The 23762-nt window shown below is 49.8% G+C and overlaps 1 protein-coding gene and 1 pseudogene across 4 annotated transcripts in view; both read right to left on the reverse strand.

Annotated features, from left to right (window-relative positions):
* DGCR2 (DiGeorge syndrome critical region gene 2) overlaps positions 1 to 23762 on the reverse strand; it is a 102127-nt gene that overhangs the window by 5451 nt on the left and 72914 nt on the right. For all 4 annotated transcript variants that reach the window (XM_020996483.2, XM_078154445.1, XM_020996481.2 and 1 more), the window contains 2 exons: positions 5477 to 5629; positions 1160 to 1396 (listed from right to left, as the gene is read on the reverse strand). In XM_020996483.2, coding sequence (XP_020852142.1) covers positions 1160 to 1396; positions 5477 to 5629 — 390 coding nt within the window. The remainder of the gene's footprint in view (positions 1 to 1159; positions 1397 to 5476; positions 5630 to 23762) is intronic.
* On the reverse strand, positions 17389 to 23501 carry LOC144457149 (small ribosomal subunit protein uS19 pseudogene; annotated as a pseudogene).

Raw genomic sequence — 23762 nt, forward strand, 5'->3', positions numbered from 1 at the left:
TCATCATCCCTGTCTACTGCCACCACGACTCCTAGTAAGGAGAGGAGCCGGAACCCAGAGCCATGTCACGCCTCCACCGAGGCAAGGGCCACGGTTCGGGCGTTTCAGTTGTGTCTGACTCTCTGTGACCCCATCTGGGGTTTTCTTGGCAAAGATACTAGAGTGGTTCACATCTCCTTCTCCAGCTCATTTTACAGATGAGGAAACTGAGGCAAACAGAGTAAAGTGACTTGCCCAGAGTCACACAGCTGGTAAGTAGCTGAGGCTGGATTTGAACTCAGGAAGATGAGGCTTCCTGACTCCAAGCCCAGCGCTCTGTGCACTGTGGCACCACCTAGTACCCCAAGAGGCCAGTAGATACCCCCAAAGTTTCACCCCCTTGGCAAGCCCAGCTAGGACAACTAGACTTTTTTTAGAAGTCAGAATCAATGACTCCTGCTATCCTGTAGCTGTCCGCCCATTCAGGACCAACAATTATCACGGGGCTTCCTGAGCAAAGCCAGGTTTGATCACCCTCTGGCCTGGCAGCGAGCCATGGCTCTGCCCTCGCTCTCAGGGTGACCTGGATAAGTGACTTCCCTTCCCTCTGTCTCAGGGCCAGAGGATTCCTAAGCTTCCTCTAACTCTCAAATTCTGCCCCCGAGTTGTGTCGGCAGGGATGACGTCCAATGGTGTGTCCCACTACCCAGGGGTGCCTCATCAGAACAGCCCCAGCAGACAGGCAGGAGCACGGCCAGAGGCCAACGCGTGTGTGCACCCAAGGAACAACCCTCAAAACAGGCTCCTCCGGGGATGGTGTTCAAAGGGGGGGCACGGTTCACATCTGGGTGAGGGACGGGGACCTTCTAGAAGACAAACCGAGGCCTCCGTCACTCTGAGGACCTGGGAATGAACACCTCCCGACACGCCCAGGGCGCCACTTCTGCACCAGAGAACGAGCTTCAGGGAGAGCGTTCAGTGAAAACAGCCTTCTGCCAGAGGAGAAGAAGAAGGGGGAAGGGGAGGGAGGCAGACGAGGGGCATGAGGAGCACGAGGGGGAAAGGAAGAGGAGGACGGCTGCTGTGGAGGTAACAGAACGCTGAAAACCACGCGCTCATCCTCTTCAATCCTAGATTCACTCCAACCCCACGGCTGAGCGGTAAGAAGAGGGGGCAGCACCTGGAGTGGTGCAGAGCACGCTGTCGGGGTCGATGGAGGCCTCGTAGGGTGGCGGGGGGTCGTCAGGGTGCTGGATGTCTGGGTACTTGTAGGCTGTGTATGGCGGAGGAGGGTCGTGGAAATGAAAGGCTCCGCCTTCTCCATCATCAGAGAGGTGCAGCGGAGTGAGGCCCGTCCCGAAGCCATCAGGGCCATAATCGAAGCCCGGGATCCTCCGGCCCAGATTAAAATGATGCACTGTGGGAGACCGGGAAAAAAAGTCAAGCAGAGCCCCATCTCTGTCCTCCACTCCCCGCCCACCCCAAAGACCCTGCTGCCATCATCGCTGAAGGAGACGGGCCACACCTGACCTGCGGAGGAGCAGAGGAGGGGGACTTCTCCCCTCTGACCCACCTGCACGCCACAAGGTGACCTGTGATATCCCTCCCCCATTAGACTGTAAACTCCCTAAGGACGGGGCTTGGCTCTTCTTCAGCTGCGTATTCCCAGCACAGGCACAGGCTCCTTCCAAGCTTCATCTAAGCTTGTGGAACTGGAATTAATGGAGCCAAATTCTCTATAAGTAGTTTTGATTGATATTTCACAAGAACAGTCTTAATCCCTCCACCCACTCTTACATACACACGCACGCACGCACGCACACACGCACGCACATGCACACAAACGCATATCCACACACGCACGCATGCACATGCACACAAACGCATATCCACACACGCACGCACGCACACACGCACATGCACACAAACGCATATCCACACACGCACGCACACACACACACACGCATGCGCACACACACAAGCACGTTTTCGGCTGGTCTGAATATTTCCTCATCTTGGACTTCTCTTACAGGATCCTAGGTCTAGAGCCGGAAAGGACCTTACAAAATAGAGGAATAAAAGTCTTTGCAGCGAGAGTCTCTGATACGGCTCTGATTTCTAAGACACTCAGGGAGTGGATTCAAATTCCTAAGAATAAGAGTCATCCCACAACTGATAAGTGGTCACAGGACGTGATGAAGCTGTATTCAGAAGAAGGAATCCTAGCCACCAACAGCCATATTAAGAATGTCCTGAATCAATAATCAGAGAAATGCAAACTAAACAATTCTGAGCTTCTGCCTCACTCCCACCAGATGGACACGACTGATAAAAATGGACAAAGACAAATGCTGAAGTTGCTGCATTAATGTACTGTTGGGCATCGGTGCAGCACTCGGCAAAGCAGCTTGGAGCTATGCCTGGAAGGCCATTAAACTGTGTGTGTCCTTGGCCCGCCGTCCTGCTACTAACTCTCTGGTCCAAAGTGATCAAAGAGGAAAAGGAGCCATGCGGTCAAATATACAGCAGCTCTGTTTGTGATGGCAAAGCATTGGAAACTGAGGGCAAGATGCCCCATGGGGAATGGCCAAACACGTCACGGTCTGTGAACGTGATGGAACACTGCTGCTCTGAGAAATGATGAAGGGTGTGGTTTCCAAGAAACCTGAGAAGACTTATACAAACTGACGCAAAGGAAAGGGAGTAAAGCCGAGAGAACAATTCATGCAACAACAACACGGTACAGACAAAGAACTCTGAACAACTTCGGAGAGCTGATCACCACCAGGACCCGCCAGCATTCCAGCAGTCTCATGGTAAGACATGCCACACCACCCTGCTCCAGAGGGACACGCAATGGGCTCAGAGAGCAGAGGAAGGCTTACGGTTTGGGTTTTCGATATGCCTAATGCAGGAATTTGTTTTTAATATCTGTATTTACAGATGTTCCCATAGAGTTTATAACAGGATCTGCTTTTGCCATGGGCGGAAGGGGAAAGGGGAAGGAAAGAATTTGGAGCCAAAAACGAAACTGAATTGTAAAAAATAAAATGAAATGAAACTGAGGATTTGAATCCAGACCTTCAGGCTCCAGGGACAATAGCCTTTCCATTGTGCCCCGATGTGCACCTCCTCTTTCACTAACACCAGGAGCCCAGAAGGAATGGGCTTTACCAAGTTCAGGCAGTAGCCCCAGCCTGGGGGCTGAGCTAACATCCTCCTCCAATACCCCCAACTTCAAGCTCCTCTGAGCCCGAGAAGGCTGGGCCCCCCAAGTGAAGTCTCTGGCCCAGGGTCCACCCTGTGCTTCCCTTTTAACCAGAGCCTGTCATGTGGCTGCCTCCTCAAGGGCAGTCTCTTTGTATCGTCCTGGTGTATGCATCCCAGGTCTAAAGGAGAGGCCTGCTCCCCTTGGGAACTCCCTGCACCCCTCAAACATACTCATCCCCAAAGCCAGGTCTACTGTTTCCTGGCCTTCTGGACAAGCTCCTCCGGGCCTAGCCTCTGCCATCTGCTGCTTATCAAATCAATATCCAAGCTGGGCCCTGGGACACAGCTGTACTAGCTGAGGGAGGGGAAGTAACTCAAGAAGGCCATATTCACCAAGGGCCCAATGCCAGGCCTCTCCCATGATGCCTCACAGATAGGCCCTTCAATACCAGTTCTCCTGGCCACCTGGACCACCCCACCCTGCTCAGGAAATGATAACCAAATCAGCAGCCCATCTGGGGACTGGGGCATGGTCCCTCTATTAGAAAGCACGTGGTCATCCACTGTTCTATGGTTAACAAATTTTCCCTGTGGTTTGAAATTAGAATCGGACTCAGATGGCACCTAAATGACAATCTGCTGTCCTCATGCAGCCCAGCCCTGCCCTTCCCTGGGCCCAAGCCCGAGCTCCTCTCCACCTCTGCCTGGTGCATTCCAGAATCTCAGCTCTATTATTTTGTAAACAAAATTGTGCTGCTATCTTTTGTTTATGTATCACCTACATTTTCCACTGTATTCCTCCCCCCACATCTGCCCAGAAAGTCCTTCTTTATAATAAAAAACAAAAGAAAAAAAAATTTCAGGAAAACCAACCAACAACCTAAAAGGCGTTTACCATGCTCCCCCACCTCACCAAGGAGTGAGGGATATTTGCCCTTCTCTCTTCTCTGGGGCCAAATCCAACCCCTTGTCAATCTGCCACTTGTCCGGACGGCCTTGTGGCTGTTCTCCCTGGCCTCTCTATGGGCACCATGGCTTCCCTTTCCATCAGTTCACTGAGCTCTCTGGGGCTTCTGGGTCTCAGTGGAAGCTCCCTGCCCCTTCCAGACCCCCCGCCGCCAAGTACAGTCCACTGTTGTGTGTCATCCAGACGGGATTCCCTACTGGCTTCCAGGCAGGGCCCCTCCACCTTCCTTCTCTAGGAGGGCAGTCCCTCCTCACAACCAGCTGGCCTCCACAACACTTATCCTTAGAAACTTCAGTGGAGGCCCCAATGTCTCTGCTAATGGTCCCACCGCCGTCTGAGCCTTCACTCCACGTTAATGACACACACGAGTCTCACCTCCCCGACCCGGACAGCTGGCCTGCCTCCACGTGGCTGCAGCTTGCTACCCATCTCTCTCTCACCATGCCTACAACTCCCCTGCTTCTGTTAGGGAGCCAACCATTTTTTGGGGGACCCAGAGTCATCCCTGTTCTTTGCTGACCCACCTCCTCCAGCCAGCCAGGCTCCCTGCCCTGTCGATGCTGCTCCATCTCTCTCCCCACACCCACGGGGGCTTCCCTCGTTCAGGCTCCCAACCCTCCTGCCCAGGCCTCTGCCCTGTGCAGGCCGCTGCCTCTGGATAAGATGCCCATGCCTACATGTGGCACTTCCCTTCACTTCTCCCCACTCCCCTCGTGGCTCTGCAGCCAGGCTACCAGGTCCCACCAGGGTGGGGATCTTCTCCCTGCTGTCTTCTGGCTTTCTTAGACTGGAAGCCCGAAGACGGCAGGGCTGTCTCTCTTTTGGTTTGCACTTGAATCCCCAGCACTTGGCACAGTGCCTGGCACACAGTAAGCCCTTACTGAATACTTGCTGCCTGACCCACTGATTTAAAACCATCCCGATCTGGTTCCAACCTCTCCTCAGCACCCTGAGCTTCACCTCGCTCTCCTGCCAGTGCACATCCCGGCCCCCCACCTGCTGCTGCACAGGCTGCCCCCAATGCCCATCCCTCTTTCCCGCATCCCTTCAAGGTACGTCTTCACACTGGAGGCCTTCCCTCCCACCCCAGAATACTGCATACTGACTCTGCGTGACTTTGTAGTATCTGTTGTTCTTCCCGATAGAAAGGAAGACCCCTGAGGGGAGAGACTACATCTCTTCCCTTTGTATCCCCAAGGCTAGCAGCACAGCCTTTTCATCCATGTCTGTTGAGCTGAGAATAGATGAAATGCCGTTCAAACGCAGGAAAGGTCCTGGAACCTTTCTGAGGCGGCCAGCACAGCGCCACCCGCTACTTACGGTTCGCACCAATCAACGACTCGATGCGCTCTCGGCGTCTCTGACGTAGCCGATGGACCATGAAGAGCAGCAAGGACAGGATGAGGAAGGAGGAGATGCAGCTGACGATGAGGCGCATCCCACTGGCCATGGAGTCGAACAGGCTGCTGCCATCTGTCAGACAAACCAAAGTCAGGGACCGCTGCCCCAGGCCGGGGGTTGTTCTCTCTCCCTCTGTCCCTCTGTCACACAGACACACACACATGCGCGCGCACACACACACACACACACACACACAGGTCAGAGACGTGTCCCAGGTGGCTGCCAATTGTTTAAATAGTAAGGACACACCATGTGCTTCGATCACCCAAACCCGAGCCCGAGTTCCAATCTAAAGAAATATCTTTCAACCTAAGGACCTAAATTCAAAGGAGAATGAAGCCCTGGAGAAGGCTCTGGGTTTCTGCTAACTTCTCGCCCTTACAGATCTACTGAGACCAGCAGACAGCACCCCTAATGACCACTCGCTCCTTAAGGGCAGCAGAACGGCGCTAGGCCTTGACCCAATCCACGCTGCTGAGGAACCCAGTCTGAAGGGCGGAGAGCACAGGAGCAGCCTCAGTCCTCGCGGCCCTGGTCATCATGCTGCCCCGTTCATCAATGACCCCTAGGGCGCCAAAGAGCACGGGGCTCTTCACCACGGCTTTGCCCAAACACTTTGTCTTCCCAGGACAATCCGTGGCTTCTCTAGGGAGTCTTCTCTATATGACAGTACTGGCAGCTCCCGCTCCCATGGGACTTCAAGGCTCATAAACTGCTTTATTGAGCTATCATTTTTAAGAAGAGGACGTTAGACTAAAGAAACAGCTTTTCACCAAAGGGAGACACGGACAACAGAACCACAGTCCGGGGTAGGGGGAGATTGGTATCACCTCTGGAGATGCTGCAGACTTAAAGGAGGGCACCAAAGAAGTGGCCCAACACTTTTCTGAAAACACAGCCCCTGAGCCTGTTTCTGGCTGACCAAAGCCTCCAACTGCAGCCTGTTTTCAGAAAGTACATTATTAATGTGCCTTAAAAGCAAAGCCATGCTCCTTTGGAGGGCTCTCCACAAAGATCCTATTTATAGCCATTCTAAAGAAGGACGGCACATTTGTGAACACTCTGGGGGCCTACACCCCTCGGACGCTTCGATCAGGCCCCCGCCCGCCATCACACCCAAAGCTGTGCCTCGAGGACGTGCCACTGCTAACACCTCTTACTCTATAGACTCTGTATTCTAGTAAAGCTGCAAATTTCTGTTGGAAGAATCCTGTTTCCTATGCAAATCAAAACAACTCTGAGGTACCACAACACACCTATCAGATTGGCCAACATGACAAAACAGGAAAATGAGAAATGTTGGAGAAGATGTGGGAAAACTGGAACACTAATACGTTGTTGGTGGAGTTGTGAAATGATCTAACCATTTTGGAGAACAATTTGGAACTATGCCCAAAGGGCTACAAAAATGTGCATACCCTTTGATCCAGCAATACCACTTCTAGGGCTGTATCCCAAAGAGATCATACAAATGGGAAAAGGACCCACATGTACAAAAATATTCATAGCAGCTCTTTTTCTGGTGGCAAAGAATTGGAAATTGAGAGGATGCCCATCAACTGGGGAATGGCTGAGCAAGTTGTGGTATATGAATGTAATGGAATACTACTGTGCTATAAGAAATGATGAACAGGCTGACTTCAGAAAAACCTGGAGAGACTTGTATGGTCTGATGCTGAGTGAAGTGAGCAGAACCAAGAGGACTTTGTATACAATAGCAGCCACGTTATGCAATGACTAATACTGTTAAACTGAACCCTTCTCAGCATTATGAGGATCTAAGACATCTCCAGAGGCCTCAGGATGGAAAATGCTGCCCACATCGAAAGAAAGAACTATGGAAGTCGAATCACTATCACTTATTTTTACCTTCTGTTGAGTTTTGTTTCATCTTTATGATGGTTCCTCCTATTGGTTTTAATTTTTACTTACAACTTCACTAACGTGAAAATATGTTTAATGGGTATGTAAATGTAAAGCCTATATCAGATTGTGCACTGTCTTGGGGAGAGTGGGGGGAGGAAGGGGGAGAAAAATTTTCAACTCAAAAGCATATGGAAGTGATTGTTGATAAATCAATAAATTAATAAAATTGAAAAAAAAAGAATCCTATTTCCTGATTGACTGCCACTGTAAAATCTAAGAGATGGTGCTACACAGAAAAATCCCTCCAAGGTGGGGAGAGATAGAAGGGAGGACAGATTAGGAGAAGGGGTATTCAGAAGGCATGCCATCTTGGGGTGGGGAGAGGGATGAGATGGAGAGAAAATTTGGAACTCAAAATCTTGTGGAAGTGAATATTAAAAACTAAAAATAAATAATTTTTTTAAAAAATAGTTATATTAAAAAAAGAAAAATCCTTCCAAAGAAAAAAACTCAAGAAGAAAGGGTGAGGTAGTTATGCCCAGGGACAGTCTGGGTGCCGTACGCCCCATGCCTACTGAGCATGCTCTGTCCACCTGGAGCACTCCCCTGTGGTGGGAAGGCCCAGGCTTTGGGAGTCCTGAGCTCCAGCAGGGCTGGAGCTGGTCCAGTATCCATACTGAGTCAGCTACTGATAGGGTGAGCTCCCAGGAGCTAGGGCACTATGAGGCTGCCTAAGGAGGGGCAAGCCAACTCAGATCAGAAAAACAGAGCAGGTCAGGCCTCCTTGCTGATTAGTGTTGGAAACAGGCCCATGAGTGGCCACTACATGTCTAGCCTGGGTGAGACAGGGAGACCCAGTCCAGAAGAAACAAGAAAGCTCTATGGCACTTCTCCTTACTCCTACAGCTTCTCCCCACTGTCTCCCATCTCCAAATGGCGGGTCCTTCTGCCATGTTTCTACTCTCCCAGCCTCTTCACAAACCGGACTAAAGCAGCATCCCTGGCTGGCGGATGCCACCATCTAACCCAGGGTGAGTCTACTCTAGTCTAACAGTCCCCGAAATCTGCCAACGCGAATCAGGCCACACAAAGCAGCGTCGTGAACTCTATGAATCTCTATGGCCCATGTGGCATTTACTTTCAAAGAGGGACACCTGCAGCTGACATGAGGAGACACTCAGAAGGCCAGAGCTGAAAGTCACAAGCAGCCACGTGGCAAAGACACCACGCCTTCCGGGTCACTCAGTGACCTGCTGACGCTAGGATCCAAATTCCCCTGCGGACACCCACACAGCTTCCGGTTCTCCTTCTTTCCTTTTTGACACCATGGCTCCTCCCCCATTCCTCCCCACCCCACTGGATGAACTGACCTGGAAATGGCAAATTCTTTAGCCAGCCCTACCTCAGGCCAACGACTGGCCCCAAACAATTCTGGTGAAAGACCGGAAAACAAGACACGGCATTCACTGACAGCCTCACCCGCCAGGTATGGCAGCCTGGCCTACCACCCCATTACAACTGGCAAAGACACAGAAGATGAAAATCATCAACATCAGGAAGAAATGTGGGCATCCAGGAACACCAATACACTCCTGGCGGGGATGCAAATCACAACATTTGTGGAAAACAATTGGGAGTTTGGCAAGAAGGCTGCTCTTGTGTTCAGACTCTTTGATGCGCGATCCCCCAAATGGGTTTACATCTCAAGGATTCACTAGCAGAAAGCAAAGTCTGATTTATACCAAAATATTCAATAGCAGCAAAAAGCAGAATATAAATGATGTGGCTGTCCTGTTAAATTAACCAATCAGCAAGTATCTATTAGGCTCCTACTATGTGCCAAGTGCTTCACGAAGTCATGGGAAAACACACACAAAAGTGAAACCATCCCTGCGCCCTCGAGGAACTTACACTCTAACAAGGAAACACACACACACACACACTGTCAAAGCAATGGCTGCATTACGGTAGATGCATATAATGGAATAATTTTTGCCCCACAAGAATGAATGAATGAAAAAAGCACTTCTAAACAATGAAGATGAACTCAGAGAAACAAGGGAAGGTCTGTCTGAAATGCCGGCACCAAGACAAAAAGGACACCCAGAGAGCAATCTGTGCCCTGACGACAGCAACATAAATGAAGACAGTACTACTCCAAGACGCCAGGGTCTGAGAGAATACGCTGGCCAACAGCCATTCCTGGTAAACGATTTTAGATCGTTGAACACCAACAGAAGAACGCTACCTGAGCTCTGTTTCCATGACAGGAAGTGCCAGCAGTCTGTGGGGCTTGGGAAGTGATATGTCAAGAACAAAACAGGTTCATTTAAAGAAAGAGTTGGCTGGCACGAAAGTGAAGAAATTAGGGTTGGCCCTGTGCACGGGTGGGAGGGCCACAGTATGATCTAAAACAAACTGCCCCCCAATACATTCCCCATTCATGCCTCTTTTTAAATGGAAGCACCCCTAAATTAAACCACAGCCTGGGAATTTCAGAAAGAGCCAGCAGAGACCACCAGAGTGACCCTAGCATTTTCCAGAAGGGGGAGTCAGGAGGCAGCAAACTCACGTCAGTCTCAGACCTCAGGCGTCCTGACACCCAAGCCTTTAAAGGCTCTGTCAAGACATGCTTCAAGACTCCTGAAGAGGTGTACGGGGCTGTCATTTCCCTTTCTTCCTGAAAGAGAAGGAAGGAGGCCCGAGCTCACAGCTTCCGGAGGAGAAATGGGTGGGAGGCTGACGTCAGCCAGGGAGGCATGGAAACGTGTAGGGAGTCGTGTCTGGCCCACCCGCCAGAATCAGTCTCGGAGAATGCCAGCCCCTCCAGAGACACCAGGACCAAGCAGCAATGGGCTCCAGGTCCCATGTCCGATGATGTCTCTGCAGATCATCACAGGACCCTTGAGTGCAAAGAACCTTCAAGGTCATCCAGCCCAACCACTTGCCCAATGAATGAATCCCTTCTACACCATTCCCAACAAACGGTCATCCTGCTGCAGCTTGAACACCTCTGTAACAGGGAACTCACTATCTCACTCGATTCTATTTCCAGAAGTTATAACAATCATTCACTTAATCACCAAGCATTTATTAAGTACCAGCCAGGTGGCAGCCCCTATGCCAGACACGAGGCACACAAAGACAAAAATGAAACAGTCCCCGTCCTCAGGAAACTTCTACTCTACTGTAAGGAAATAAGATGGACCCCAAAAACACTGCCTTATTCATATTCACACGCATACAGAAAGGAGAATACATCTGGAGGTATACATACACATACAACCCACACGCAGAACACACAAGAGTAATTGGGGGGGGGCTGCCATCAGAAGTGAGGTGAATCAAGAGAGTTTCCTACAGGATGCGGCACTTGACTAAGTTCTAAAATAGGCTAGAGTGCCCGTGTGGCCGAGAGGAGAAGGCGTGGGGAACTGCCTGGGCAAAGGCGTGGAGGCAGGAGATGGAATATTGGGAAGTCAGCAGCTTCCATGAAGCACCTACTATGGGCCAAGCACTGTGTTCAGTGCTGGGGATACAGATAAAGGCAAAAATAGCAGCTCTCAAGACTGTTGGGTGGAGACAACACGCAAGAACCCCTACACAAATAGGACATCTACAGGCTCAGCTGGAGGGAAGGGAATGAGCTCCGTTTTGGACAGGCCATTCGAGATGCCCACAGTAGTAGGAGATGGGAGAGTAGAGGTCAGCAGAGAGGTGAAGGCTAGAAAAATAAATCTAAGAGTCATCTGCAGAGAAATAACTGAATCCATGGGAGCTGCTAAGATCACCGAGTCAAAATCCCACACTGCGTATTATGAGGAAAAACAAGCAGGCTGGTTTGGGCTGAACCGGGAAGGCAGGAAGGAGAGGAAGGGGCTATACGTCTGGAGACAAAGGCAGGAGTCAGACTGGGAAGGACTCTGCAAGCCAAATGGAGGAGGTGGTGCTTTGCTCTTAAACAGCAGAGTGACGTGGTCAGATCTGTGCCTCAGGAAGATGGGTCACAGACAAGAGAAGCTGGAGACAGGGAGATCGATTAAGAAGCTACTTCCAGGGCCAGCTAGGTGGCGCAGTGGATAGGGCACTGGCTCTAGAGTCAGGAGGACCTGTGTTCAAATCCAGCCTCAGACACACAACACTTACTAGCTGTGTGACTCTAGGCAAGTCACTTCACCCCAACTGCCTCACAAAAGAAAAGAAGAAAAAGAACAACAAGAAGAAACTACTTTCAGAGTCTCAAGGGAGAGGTAGGGGGGGCTGGAAACTAAGAAGTTAACTGTGTGAGGGGCGAGGAGATGTTGTACGGGGAAGTCGAAAGGGCAAGACTTGGCAACGGACTGGGCATAAGAGGGGAGGAGAAAACGAGAGTGAGGAGTAGAAGATGACCCTGAAGCTAAGAACAGGAGTTATTGCAAAGACAGTGGTGCTCTCCAATGGAAATAATAAAGTTGGGGGCGAGGGTATTCCGAGGAAAAGAAAATGAGTTCTGTTTGGACATGGAGGATTTGGGATGCCTTCAGATCAGTTAGACGGGTCCTGTGATGAGGTCTGAAGTTCAGGAGAGAGATTGGGGCTAGATATAGAGATCCAGGAGTCATCTGCACAGAGATGATCAGTGAAAGCACTGGGAAAAGAGAGACGGAGACAAAGAGAGGGAGGGAGAGAAGAGGACAGAGAGACAGAGAGAGAGGGTGAAAAGAGGAGAGACAGAGAGAGAGAGAGACAGAAAGCAAGAAAAAGAGAGAGTGAGAGGGAGGGAGGAGAGGGAAAGACAGAGACGGAGAGAAGGGGAGACACACAGAGGGAGAAGAAAGGTCTTTTCTTAAATTGAGCTGAAATCTGTTTCCCTTCAATTCCTAAGCCACCAACACTTACTCTACCCTCTAGGCCACCCAGAATAAGGTAAATACCATTTCTGCATGATGGGCCTTCTATTACAGGCCTTCCCAATCCTGTGCCTCCAGACTAGGCTAAAGATCCCAAGTTCTTTCAACCATTTTTCAGAGGACACATGTCCCAGTCCCTTCCTCCTTATCCCAAGTCCTCCCATCTGAGAACTCTGGTCCACTACCCCAGAAATGAAGTCTAAGAAACCTATCTGGGAGAATACCCAGGGGACTGTACACAGAGTGCTGGGCCCAAACCAGCTGTGGAGAGAAGCGTGTCACTGGGACAAGGCAAATTTCTGCCCAATGTTCCAACAGCATTTGCATTACAAGATTCTAATGACACACTCAAAGCTGCAGAGGAGAAGCAAAGACCGCGTGGGAGCGATACAAGCTATCCTCAAGTACTTGAAAAGCGCCTGTCTTGTGGGAACATAGATCTGGGGGGAGGGAGGAGGAAGCTCAGGAGAGGCAAATTCAGGGGATGTAAGGAAAAGCTCCCTAATGATCAGGGCTGAGTCACAGCACTGGCAAGATGGCAGATGGGCTGCTTTCTGGGAACCTCGACCCCAAAAGAAAGAAGCTATTCAGTAGATGTCGAATCACTCGAGGTAGCACTAGAGACGACAGAACTGCACCCCCACCCACCAGGTAAAAACCTCATGAATTAACCCAGGAGAATTTGAATACCCAGAGGTCCACCTCAGCGCCCTTCTCTGTCCCCCAGCCTCCATACAACAATGGTAAGGAAGCCCCCAAGAGCAGCAAAAGCTGACTCCCTCCAGAGAAGGCACTGGGCAGGGTGGGCTTGAAGGGACTGGAACCCTCCCTGAGGTCACTCCTGCCCTAACCCCCTGGACCCCAGGTTACTCTGGCCTGGGACCCAAGCTAATCACTCCCACGGGAAGGAGGCCAAAGAAGCCCTCTGCAGCCTAGCCTCAGGGCCTGCTCACCAATAAAAGGGAAGGACTCTGAAAGTAAATGAAATACCACAGACATCAAGAGAAAAATCTTCCATAAAAACCCAGCCAACAAACAGATAAACGAGGAGGATTACACAAAAATGGAATGGCCTGTCTGAGGAGCTGGCAAGGTCCTCCTCCCAAGGGGTTTTCAAGTGAAATACTTTGGCAATCTGAAAGTGACAGAGAAATACGAGTGAGTAATGTTGTTCTCACTGTTTTAGATCATTTCTTGACATAAGCAGGTTCTAACATATAACCACTGAGGCACTCTGCAGAAGGACAGGGATGGTACGACAGGCAGAGAAGGTGGGCTGGTCAAATAGAGAGGGAAGGAGGGATGGAGACAACCGGAATGCCCCCAGGTACCTCCTGATGTCAGGAGAAAACCAAAACTTAGGGGGTAGACCCCACGTGGCTAACTTACAGGAGGGTATGGATAGGCTGCAATCTGCATCACTGGAGGGAGCTCCAGAATCAAAGAAATCATAGGGCTTATCTGACAGTATTTCTGGACGCTGGGTTATGGCATCAAAACTGTCAATGTGTCTGTTTACCAGCTGCAAAAAAGCTGTAATGAGAATTAGAAGGGACTTACCTTTACTATCATTACAACAGATCAGTGGATGGATGGAGGGATGGATGGATGGAGGGATGGATGGAGAGACAGAAAGATAGATGGAGATACACAGATAGACAGATACACACACACAGAGATAGACAGACCTGTGACAGACTCAAAGGACCAAAGAAAGGACTTTTTCATCTTGGGTGTGTCCTCTCTGGTGGATTTATGAAAACATGACCAGGAATCACACAAGATGAGATGAGTTATGATGGTCCCCAGAGGAGGGAGCCCATAGCCATCCAAATTTCAAAGTAAAAGCAGTATTTCTACTGTTCTTGATTTCTACAGGTGAGTTCTAGTGAGCTCTCCCATTAGATTAGATGTTTTTTAAGGGTAAGAATGAGTTCCTGCTTCTTCTGCAACTCTCCCTAGCCAAGACAGGCCCACAGACATTTACTAAGCACAGGAGATACAAAGAAAGACAAAAGATAATTCACAAGAACTGCCCTCACGGAGCTCACAGTCTACAGAGGAAACCATATTCAAACAACTACGTACTGACGTGTTGTAGACAGGTAAACTGCAGGTAATCGTTAAGGGACAGGCACTAACTGGAATAAAGGGGCACTGGGGATGGATCCCTGTGGAAGAGCAGGAGATGGAGAAGAGGAGGGAGTGAATTCCAGGCAAGGAGGAGAGCCGGAAGAAGTGCATGGAGTCAGTCAACAGACATTTCATAAGCAGCAACTATGTATCAGACACTATTAAGAACTAGGGATGCTAAGGAAGGCAAAAGACAGTCCCTGATACCAAGAAGCTCCAACAGGGAAACTACACGCAAACACTTTCAGACAAAGACACTGCTCAGCTTGCACAAGGGTGCATTCCTGAAAAAGGCATGAAAGTCAAGAACACGAAAGCTGCTACGGTGAACCTACAGGAAGTAGGGAGCTAGGTTCCTGCAGCTGCCAAAACCTGGAATCTTTCACTAGAGATGGCTAAAAACACACCTTGCTGCATACAGTTCTTTATGACAAAACATTCATTCTGATCATATGCACTTCTGCTAACACAGTGACCATGAAACTGCCCATAAAATGCAATACACAAAATAAAACTGGTAACATGCAAAACACTTTTCTCTGCTAGTAATTCCCTAGAACTCTGTGACCTTTTCTACTAATGTCAATAAAGAAACTGGTTTCCGACAATATTCACTTTTCATAACACCTGAAATCTACCATACCATAAATATCATATGACAAATAAGACACTTAAAACGAAAACATTTTTTAACCTGAATCCTACCTTGCCACCACGTCCAACGTTGGTATGAGGGCACTGTCCTGTATGCTACCCTGCCGTGAACCTAGAGAGACCCTGCTGGGGCTTTAGCAGCTGCCGGAAGATGCTCAGACTGGGGAGGTCTAGACGCTGCCTCAAACGCCCCACCCTTCAAGGTCACACCAGCTACTCCACAAACTTGTATACATCAGGCCTCTCATTTTTTTCTTTACTATGTGTAGCCTCAAATGTACTCGGCTGCCAATACAAAAGTAAAAATAAGGTCACTAGTACAATTACATGAATACTTGAAGTCACAAAAGTGAATCTGTATATACATGTATGTATACATATATACGCGCGTGTGTGGTCATGGCCAAGAGCAGCACGGCATGGATGGGCTGCAATCTGCATCACTAGAAGGAACTCCAGAATTGAGGAAATCACACACATCCATAGTATTCATGGTAGGAACTGGGCGTGAGCCCCTAGTCTCCAGATTCACTGTTCTTCCTGCCAGCCCTGTGCCACCTAATATCAGAGGTTAAAATAAGTGTGCCCAAGTAGTAGCTCTAATGAGAGACTTTTAAATCCCTTGTGGACTGGGCAGCTATTTCAGGGAGCAGTTGGGGGCCCAGAGCCCTAGTCCTGGAGTTAGGAAGAGCCGAGTTCAAATCCTTCCTCAGATGCTTCCCAGTTGTGTGATCCTTTCTCTGCCTCAGCTTCACATATCCATAGATCTATCTTTATGTTTCACATGCAGGATAAACTACAGACAACCAACAGAAGGGAGCACACTAGCATGAAAAGGAAACAGCGAAGGCTTCTTGCAGAAAGTGAAATTTGAAGCCAGGGACCAGGAGATGGAGTTGGAAAGGGAAAGCATTCTAGGCACGGGGCACAGCCAGAGCAAATGCTCAGAGTCTGGAAATGGCGAATCTTGTTCTATGCCCCTGGATACCAGAGCACAAAGGGACGAGGGACGAGTAAGGAGACAGAAAGGGGGAGGGGGCAGGTTATGGAGGACTCGGAACGGCCAACAAAGGGTTTGACATTTGATCCTGGGGGTGACAGGAAGTCACTGAAATGTGAAGATAAAATAAGGGGATGACGCGGTCAGACCTACAATGTGGCAGCTGACCGGAGGACAGGCAACCGCAATGGCACAGGGGGAGGTGATGAGGGAGTGAGGCACATCCCTGAGAGCAGGGTCACTAGATGAGAGCAGGCGGGGACGAGGGGGGCAGCGCGGTTCATAAGGTGCGAGAAGACTGGAAAGGTAGGAGGGGGAACAGCTTAGCAGGGGCTTAAAGAGCCAAACAGAGAGGGTCTTCTTTTGCTCCTGGAGGTACCAGGGAGCCACTGGAGTTTACTGAATGGGAAGATGAAAGCTTGGGCTTTCAGAAGCTCGCTTTGACAGTGGAGTAGCTGAAGGGCTGGAGTGGGGAGACCCCCCCCCAAAGGCTATTCAGCCCTAGGACCGGGGGCCAAGCACCCTGCTTCATCTCCTGGGGCCTTCCCCCCAGTACAGCTGAATGAGGCTGGCCAAGTCAGGCCACTGAGCCACGCTGGCTGCCAAGGCCCCCCTGTTTTCCAACCACATGATGAGAAAGCTCCTTAAAATAGGCTGTTCTGTGGTTCACAGGAGCTTGAGAAGGGAACATGGGAAAAGGTCGCATTTCCTCATCAATCAGCTCCCTTTCTTTGATGGCATTCCAAATCTGAAGGAACAGTTCGTTCCTGCCAGTGGGTGGAAGAGAAGCTACTGGGGAGTGGACAGGCTCCTGATTCACTGGCTAGCCAGCTCAGAAAAAGCTGCACATTCTGGTTAACTAACTAACTGTTAATTACTTCTAAAACAACCATAGCAGCAAGCACTCACAGGGCTTGAAGGCTGGCACAGTGCTGTACATATGTCAGCTCATCTCATCATCACAATAACCCAGAGTGGCAGGGGCTATTATTATCCCCATTTTATAAGTCAGGAAGCTGAGGCAGAGAAAGGATCACACAACTGGGAAGCATCTGAGGAAGGATTTGAACTCGGCTCTTCCTAACTCCAGGACTAGGGCTCTGGGCCCCCAACTGCTCCCAGAACATAGCTGCCCAGTCCATGAGGGATTTAAAAGTCTCTCATTAGAGCTACTACTTGGGCACACTTATTTTAACCTCTGATATTAGGTGGCACAGGGCTGGCAGGAAGAACAGTGAATCTGGAGACTAGGGGCTCACACCCAGTTCCTACCATGAACACGCCTTAGTTCATAAACTGCCGACAGCAATACCTGGTCCTACCGTTACCAGGTGGCTGTGACGGTCCAATTCCATTTATTCCTCCAAAAAGAGATCTCAGCCCTCTGCACCCAAGGCACCTGCTGTGGTGTGGCTAGACTAGAGGACCTCTGCGGTCCCCTCCACCTCTGAAACGGTGGGACTCTGATTCTACCAGGTGCTGGGGATATAGAGACATACAGCAAACCCTCTGTCCTCAAGGGACTTATAATCTAAAAGGGGGAAGATATGAACACCGGTGACCAAGAGACAAGGAAGAATGAAGTTAAGTGCAGAGGAACGGGGGCCAAGAAGCATTTACTGAACACCTACTACATACCAGCACTGTGCTAAGCCCTGAACAGTCTAATCCAGGGATGGGAAACCTGTGGCCTTCTAGGTGCTCGAGTACAGTCTTTTGACTGAGTCTAAGTTTTGTTTAACAAGTCCTTTTAGAGGGCTGCACTTGAGGACCTAGAGGGCCACATGTAGCCTCAAGGCCACGGGTTCCCCATCCCTGGAAGAACTGTAAGAAGTCTGAGGAGAGAGGGATCACTTCTCTGTAAGGGTAGGGAGAAAGGAGGAGGAGAAAGGGAAGGCTTCAACAGAGGAAGACTAGGAGTGAGTGAAGAGTCCATTCTAAGTATGAGGTGGGACAGAGGAACCTCAGGAGGGGGAGAAACATCGTGAGAAAGACATGTACGGGAGTAACAGCAAGGGAAGGAGAGCTGGACTAAAACATGTCATCCCTAACAGGTGTTACAGACTGCTATAAGGCCTACAAAGTATTTTAGATCTGCGAGCACCTTCAATCCTCACTGTAACTCTACGTGGGAAGTATACTTTTCCTTATAATGGTCCTGGATCTGACCCTACCTGGGGGCAAGCACAAGGACGCTTGCAAGAGGGGCCTAACAGAGACCCCGGCGGTCAGCGGCCCCAAGGCCTTTTGAGTGAAGCGGCTTCTGATGTCTCCTCTGTGTTCCCTTGCCAAATGCTGGCTCTTATGATAACATTTATCAGGGATTAAGAGGGAGGTGGCCAGACAGAATGGGGACTGACCAGTTCCAACACTGTTCATCACCAGCTCATACCTCATGTCCTTCCAAACGAAGGGATGATCAGGGTGGGAGGAGAGTATGGAGAAACAAATGGAGAAAGGCCAGTCTGGTTAGACAGCGCTTATCTATAGCTAATCACCACTAGTGTTTACATAGCCCCATGCGGTTCGCAAAAGTGCTTTACAAATACCATCTCACTCGATCCTCACAACAACCTCCGGAGCTAGGGGCTGTTATTATCCCCATTCCACAGATCAGGAAACGAAGGAAGTCACAAGGGAAGTGACTTGCCCAGGTTGCACTGCTTGGAAGGACTGAATTCTGGTCCTCCAGGCCCAATGCTCTAGCCACTGCAATACCTACCTACCTGCCTGGAAGATCCAGGCTAGCTCTAAACTGACTTATGACAGTGGGGAAAGGGCCATGGACCCAACCCTTGTTAGAATCCCGCTTGGTTACCTTGAGCAAGTCCCTTGCCTCTCAGTCTCTATTTCTTTCTCTATAAAATGGAGGGCTTTGGGCTGGACACTTCCCAGGTCCCTTCTGGCTCTAAGCCTGATGGTCCTGTGAACCCCAACTCAACAGAAAGTCCACAGAACCCTGGCTTTCCTCTGGCCAATCATATGCCAGGGAGAGGGGTGGCAAGGTGTTCCACCCATGACATTTTCCCCTCACACACATGAGTAAATTTCTACCCCCCTACACCTCCCCTTCCCCACATCTGAATATTCCCAGGGATGCCTTTATAGGTCTGAATGTAACTGGGGAGACTCCTCCTTCCCTCAGAAACAGAAAGAACCGAATGACCAAAGGTTTACTCTTCAGCCCCTTCACAGCAGTCCTTTTGTAGCTGGCAGGTCACCACAACCCAGGCAGCCATGCAGGAAGAAGCCCAAGAATGCATGAGAGCCTCAGTGAAGTCAAAAACAAGCAAGCACACCCATGCTGGGAAGTGGCCCTTCCCCCAGGGCCCAGCAGCACAGGAAGAGGCCGCCGGAGCCGCCTCGGTGGGCCCTTTCCTTTAGGGGGCCAGGAATGGGCCGGCTGGGCTCTCCCAAGGCCGGCCTCTGACTCCAGCCGTCTGAAAGCTCGGCTGCAAACTCGGAACACGCTGCCGTCTCTAGCCTGTATTGATCTGCAGCTGCCATCTGTGGGCTCACAATGGGAAACGGCGCTTTAATAGCGCATTTACAAAACCGAAGTATGGGGCCATGTGGCTTCATGACCCGCTTTAGGCCAATTTCTCCCCACCAAGGAATTACTCTGGAGGTCATTTCTCCGATGATGTTTACAACAACCTCACCCGGACTTGGGAGCCTGGGATTAAAAGCCTGAAGCAAAGGGCCCTTGGGGCTGCCGGCTTCCCTGAGACCAACACAGACCAAGTGTCTGTTTCCAGCTGTCCTGGTCCAGGCCACAGGACTGAAGCCCGTCTGTGTCTCAGAACCCAGTGGGGGCCAGGCCAGGCCACCGGTCTCCACGCCCCGCCCCCTCATGGCAGCTGCTTCTGCCTAGGATAGATTCCCAGCCTGCACACTCTTGGAGGGCCATGAGCTGAGCTCAACTACAATGTAGGCTACCGTGCATGATGCCGCGACAGAGTCCTTGGCTCGCGTGCTCCCACTGGAGTCTGGAGCTCCGCCTCGGGATCCTGCCTCAGTCCTTCACCACCTATATGGCCTGAAGCTCTGCCTGAATCCTCTCAAAGCTTCCTCAACTATAGAACAAGGAGCCTGGACCAGATGGCCTCAAAGGCCCCTCCTGGCCGTTCTATTTAGTGACTTGTCCTGAGAGCCGGCGAGCTGACAGAGAGAAGCGTGGACAGGTCCATCTACCTGGTCTTCTACTTACACCCCCCCGGGGCAAGGGCCCAGCAAATGTACAATGATTCCCCCAGGGAAGCCAGGGGAGCCAACCCCAGGCTCAGTCAGGGCTACGGTGCGCACACAGTGAAGGACGACACCGGAAGGTTCAGCAGCCAGACGCACCGGACAAGGAAAGGACAAGAGCCAGGCACGCTGGCCTCATCTGCTCAGAGTGCAGAGAAGGCATTCACTGCGCCTGGAAACAGACTCAGTCCCTACTCTGGAGTAATGCTAGGTGAGGCAGCAAGGCTGGGAAATGAGCGGAGCCCAGGAAGGCTTGAGTTCAAATCCTGCCTAAGACCCTTAGCAAATGCCTTAACCTCCTTCAGCTTAAGTTTCTCCACCTATAAAAAGGGGACAAAAACAGCAACTACCTCACACAGTTGCTGTGAGGCTCAAATGAGGTACTGCCTGTAAAGTGCTTTATGAAACTTAAAGTACTACAGAAGTACTAGCTATAACCATGGCAGTCCTTCATGCTACTGCCTCATCACTAGAACCTGTCCCAAGATGGGATCAGGGATGAGTGGGGTAGCAACCGCTTCACACACCTTCTCCTCCTCATCCTTTATGGGGTGGGGCACTTTACTTTGAATCCATCCAAAATAAGAGACCTTCCTTCCATCCTTCTATCCATCTATCCATCCATCCCTCCATCCATCCTTCTATCCATCATCCACCCATCATCTATCCTTTCATCAATCTGTCCTTCCATTCATCCATTTCTCCATCCATCATCCATCCATCCATCATCCATCCATCCATCCACCCATTCATCCATCACCCATCCATCCATCCATCCTTCCATTCATCCATCCCTCCATCCATCCATCCATCCATTCATCCATCATCCATCCATCTATCCATCCTTCCATTCATCCATTTCTCCAACCATCATCCATCCATCCATCCATTCACCCATTGGGAGGAGCTCTTCTGTTTCCCTCTATCCTGAGGAATATCTCTTCCCTTCAGTCTGGTACTGTTACAACAGTCAAATCTGAAACACTTAAAATACAGATAATCATAGAATCTGAGAGCTGTAAGGAACCTCAGATACCATCCAGTCAAAGATCTTGGAATTATGAATTGATCATACAACACCGCAAGGGTCATCTGACCTCTCCTTGAGGACCACCAGTCAAGGGGCAACTGACTAGTGGCACTTAGACAGCGAAGAGAGCACTGCCCTCAGGAGTCAGACCTGAGTTCAAATTCCTGTCTCATACACTTAGCAGCTCTGTCACCTTGGACAAGTTACTTAATTCAAGTGATGGACACCCCTCGTTTTTAAGCAATTCTCCTTGCCCTTTAGTAAAATTAGCTTCCCTGACCCTTCTGCCAAGTACTCTCAGCTCCGCCTTCTGGGGCTAAGCCTCTTTCTCAAATACCAGGAGTCAATGGCCATGCTGCACGTCAGTCTTCTTTCCTCTTTCCAGGCTAAACGTCTTCCTTCCACTGATCCTTCCCAGTCCACTCCCCACACAGGACTACTCTACCTCCTTCCTCTCTTTCTTTTTTTTTTTAAGAAGCTTCTTATTTTTATTGTTAGGACTTGGGTTATTTGAGAGGGATGAAACGAGAGGAGTGGGTGACTCCAATACCCAGCCGGCCGTGTTTCACAGGCTCGGGGGTGATGGAGAATTCGCCCAGGTAGCGTCCAATCATCTCGGGCTTCATTTCTACCTGACTGAAGGTCTTGCCGTTACAGACACCCACCATGCTTCCCACCATCTCAGGCAGAATGACCACGTCCCGAAGGTGTGTCTTTACAGCCCTGGGTTTTTCCACGGGGGGCGCCTCCTTCTTGGCCTTCCTCAGGCGCTTCAGGAGGGAAGGCTGTTTGCACCGCAGAGCCCTGCTGAGCCACCGCCACTGTCAAGCACTGTACGCCTGCATGAGCTATTCACAGGACGTGTCCAGCAGCTGATCCGGTGAACTTCCGGAAGGTTTGCTTCTTCTTCTGCTCCACTTCCGCCATCTTGTCTGCCTCTACCTCCTTTCCAAGCGCAGTGCCCAGAAGGGGCCACCGAACTCCATATTTCTGCCATCTGCCACCAAAGAAGTGCTTGTGACTCCCACGAGGCACTACTGGCTACACCAGCTACTGGTCCACTGCAACCTCAAGATTTTTTTCACCCAAACTGCTTTCCAGCCTTGTCTAACCTCTGGTACTTCTACAGATCTTATTCTGAACCCAAATTCAAGACCCGACCTCTGACCCGATGACTTTTCCTCTTGGAGTCATCCTGTAATTTCAGCCTCTGGAGGACCCTTCATGTAGAAGCGGCTCCTTGCACCCTTCTGTCAGGATGGCATGTCATCTGAACACAGAGAAGTGAAGTTGGCGGAGGAAGCAGCGGTTCACAAGGGAAGACAAAGAAGAAAACCGTGTAAAATGTGGAAAGCAGCCACATAAACCCTTCACCTTCAAATTCGGACTTGGCGGGCGGGACACAAGCTCCCTTCCCCACCAAAGGTCTTTCAGGAGGATCCAGTCTGCCTGATGGGGAAGGCAAGGTAGGCCCTGTTTGGACAAGGGGGAAGATTCCTGATTGGCCAATCCAGTAATTCTGGAGCATCCATTCAGCAACACCCTTGTCTTAGCAAAGGTAAGTCTGAAGAGTTACAAAAAGACGGCAGAGGGAGAGGTCACAACAAGCCCAGGGCAGTGACAAAGGTACCAAATAAAATAAAATAAAACCACAACCAAAAAAAAGTAAGAAAAAAATCCTCATAGGAAAAACCTTGCAGGAAAACTAACAAAATGAGCCATCAAAAACACACCATACAAAATGAGAAGAAAACAAGTACAAATACTTTTCAAAACTATAGCTGGAGAAGAATTCTCAATCAAATGAGACAGAGCTCATAAAAGATAAGAGGCGACTGTGGCTACACAAAAAGATTCCGCGCGAATACGATAAAGGTAGAATGATGAGACATCAAAACAAAATGTATAGGATGTGGCAAAAGCAGTGCTCGAGAGGAAAGTTTATATCCTTGAACACATATTAATCAAATAGAAAAAGAGAGGGCAACTGAAGGAAGCATACAATCTAAAACCTCAAGACAGGAAAAATCCAAAAAGGCACAAACACGAAAGACGAAATAAACAAAACTGAATTTTATAAGACAAAAAGCTTTTTGAAAACAATACAAACAAAACTTAATTTGATTAACTAACTAAACAGAAAGACTCAAACAAAATAAAAAGTCCAAAGAGGGAATTCACAATAAATAAAAAGGAAACAAAGAAATTTCTCATAAACTATGATACCATTCAATAATACTGAAAACTTAAAACAAATTTTTACAAAACTGGAATATCCCAATGTCCCATACCAGAAAGCAAGTGAAATGAGCCGTAAAGGAACTCTCATAGAAAGTGACCAGACCCGCAAGCGAAGCAATCGTGAAAGATCAACAAATCCCTAAC

Source organism: Phascolarctos cinereus, unplaced genomic scaffold (genome assembly GCF_003287225.1).
Source record: "Phascolarctos cinereus isolate Bilbo 61053 unplaced genomic scaffold, phaCin_HiC Scaffold_4;HRSCAF=312, whole genome shotgun sequence".
Lineage (NCBI taxonomy): Eukaryota > Metazoa > Chordata > Mammalia > Diprotodontia > Phascolarctidae > Phascolarctos > Phascolarctos cinereus.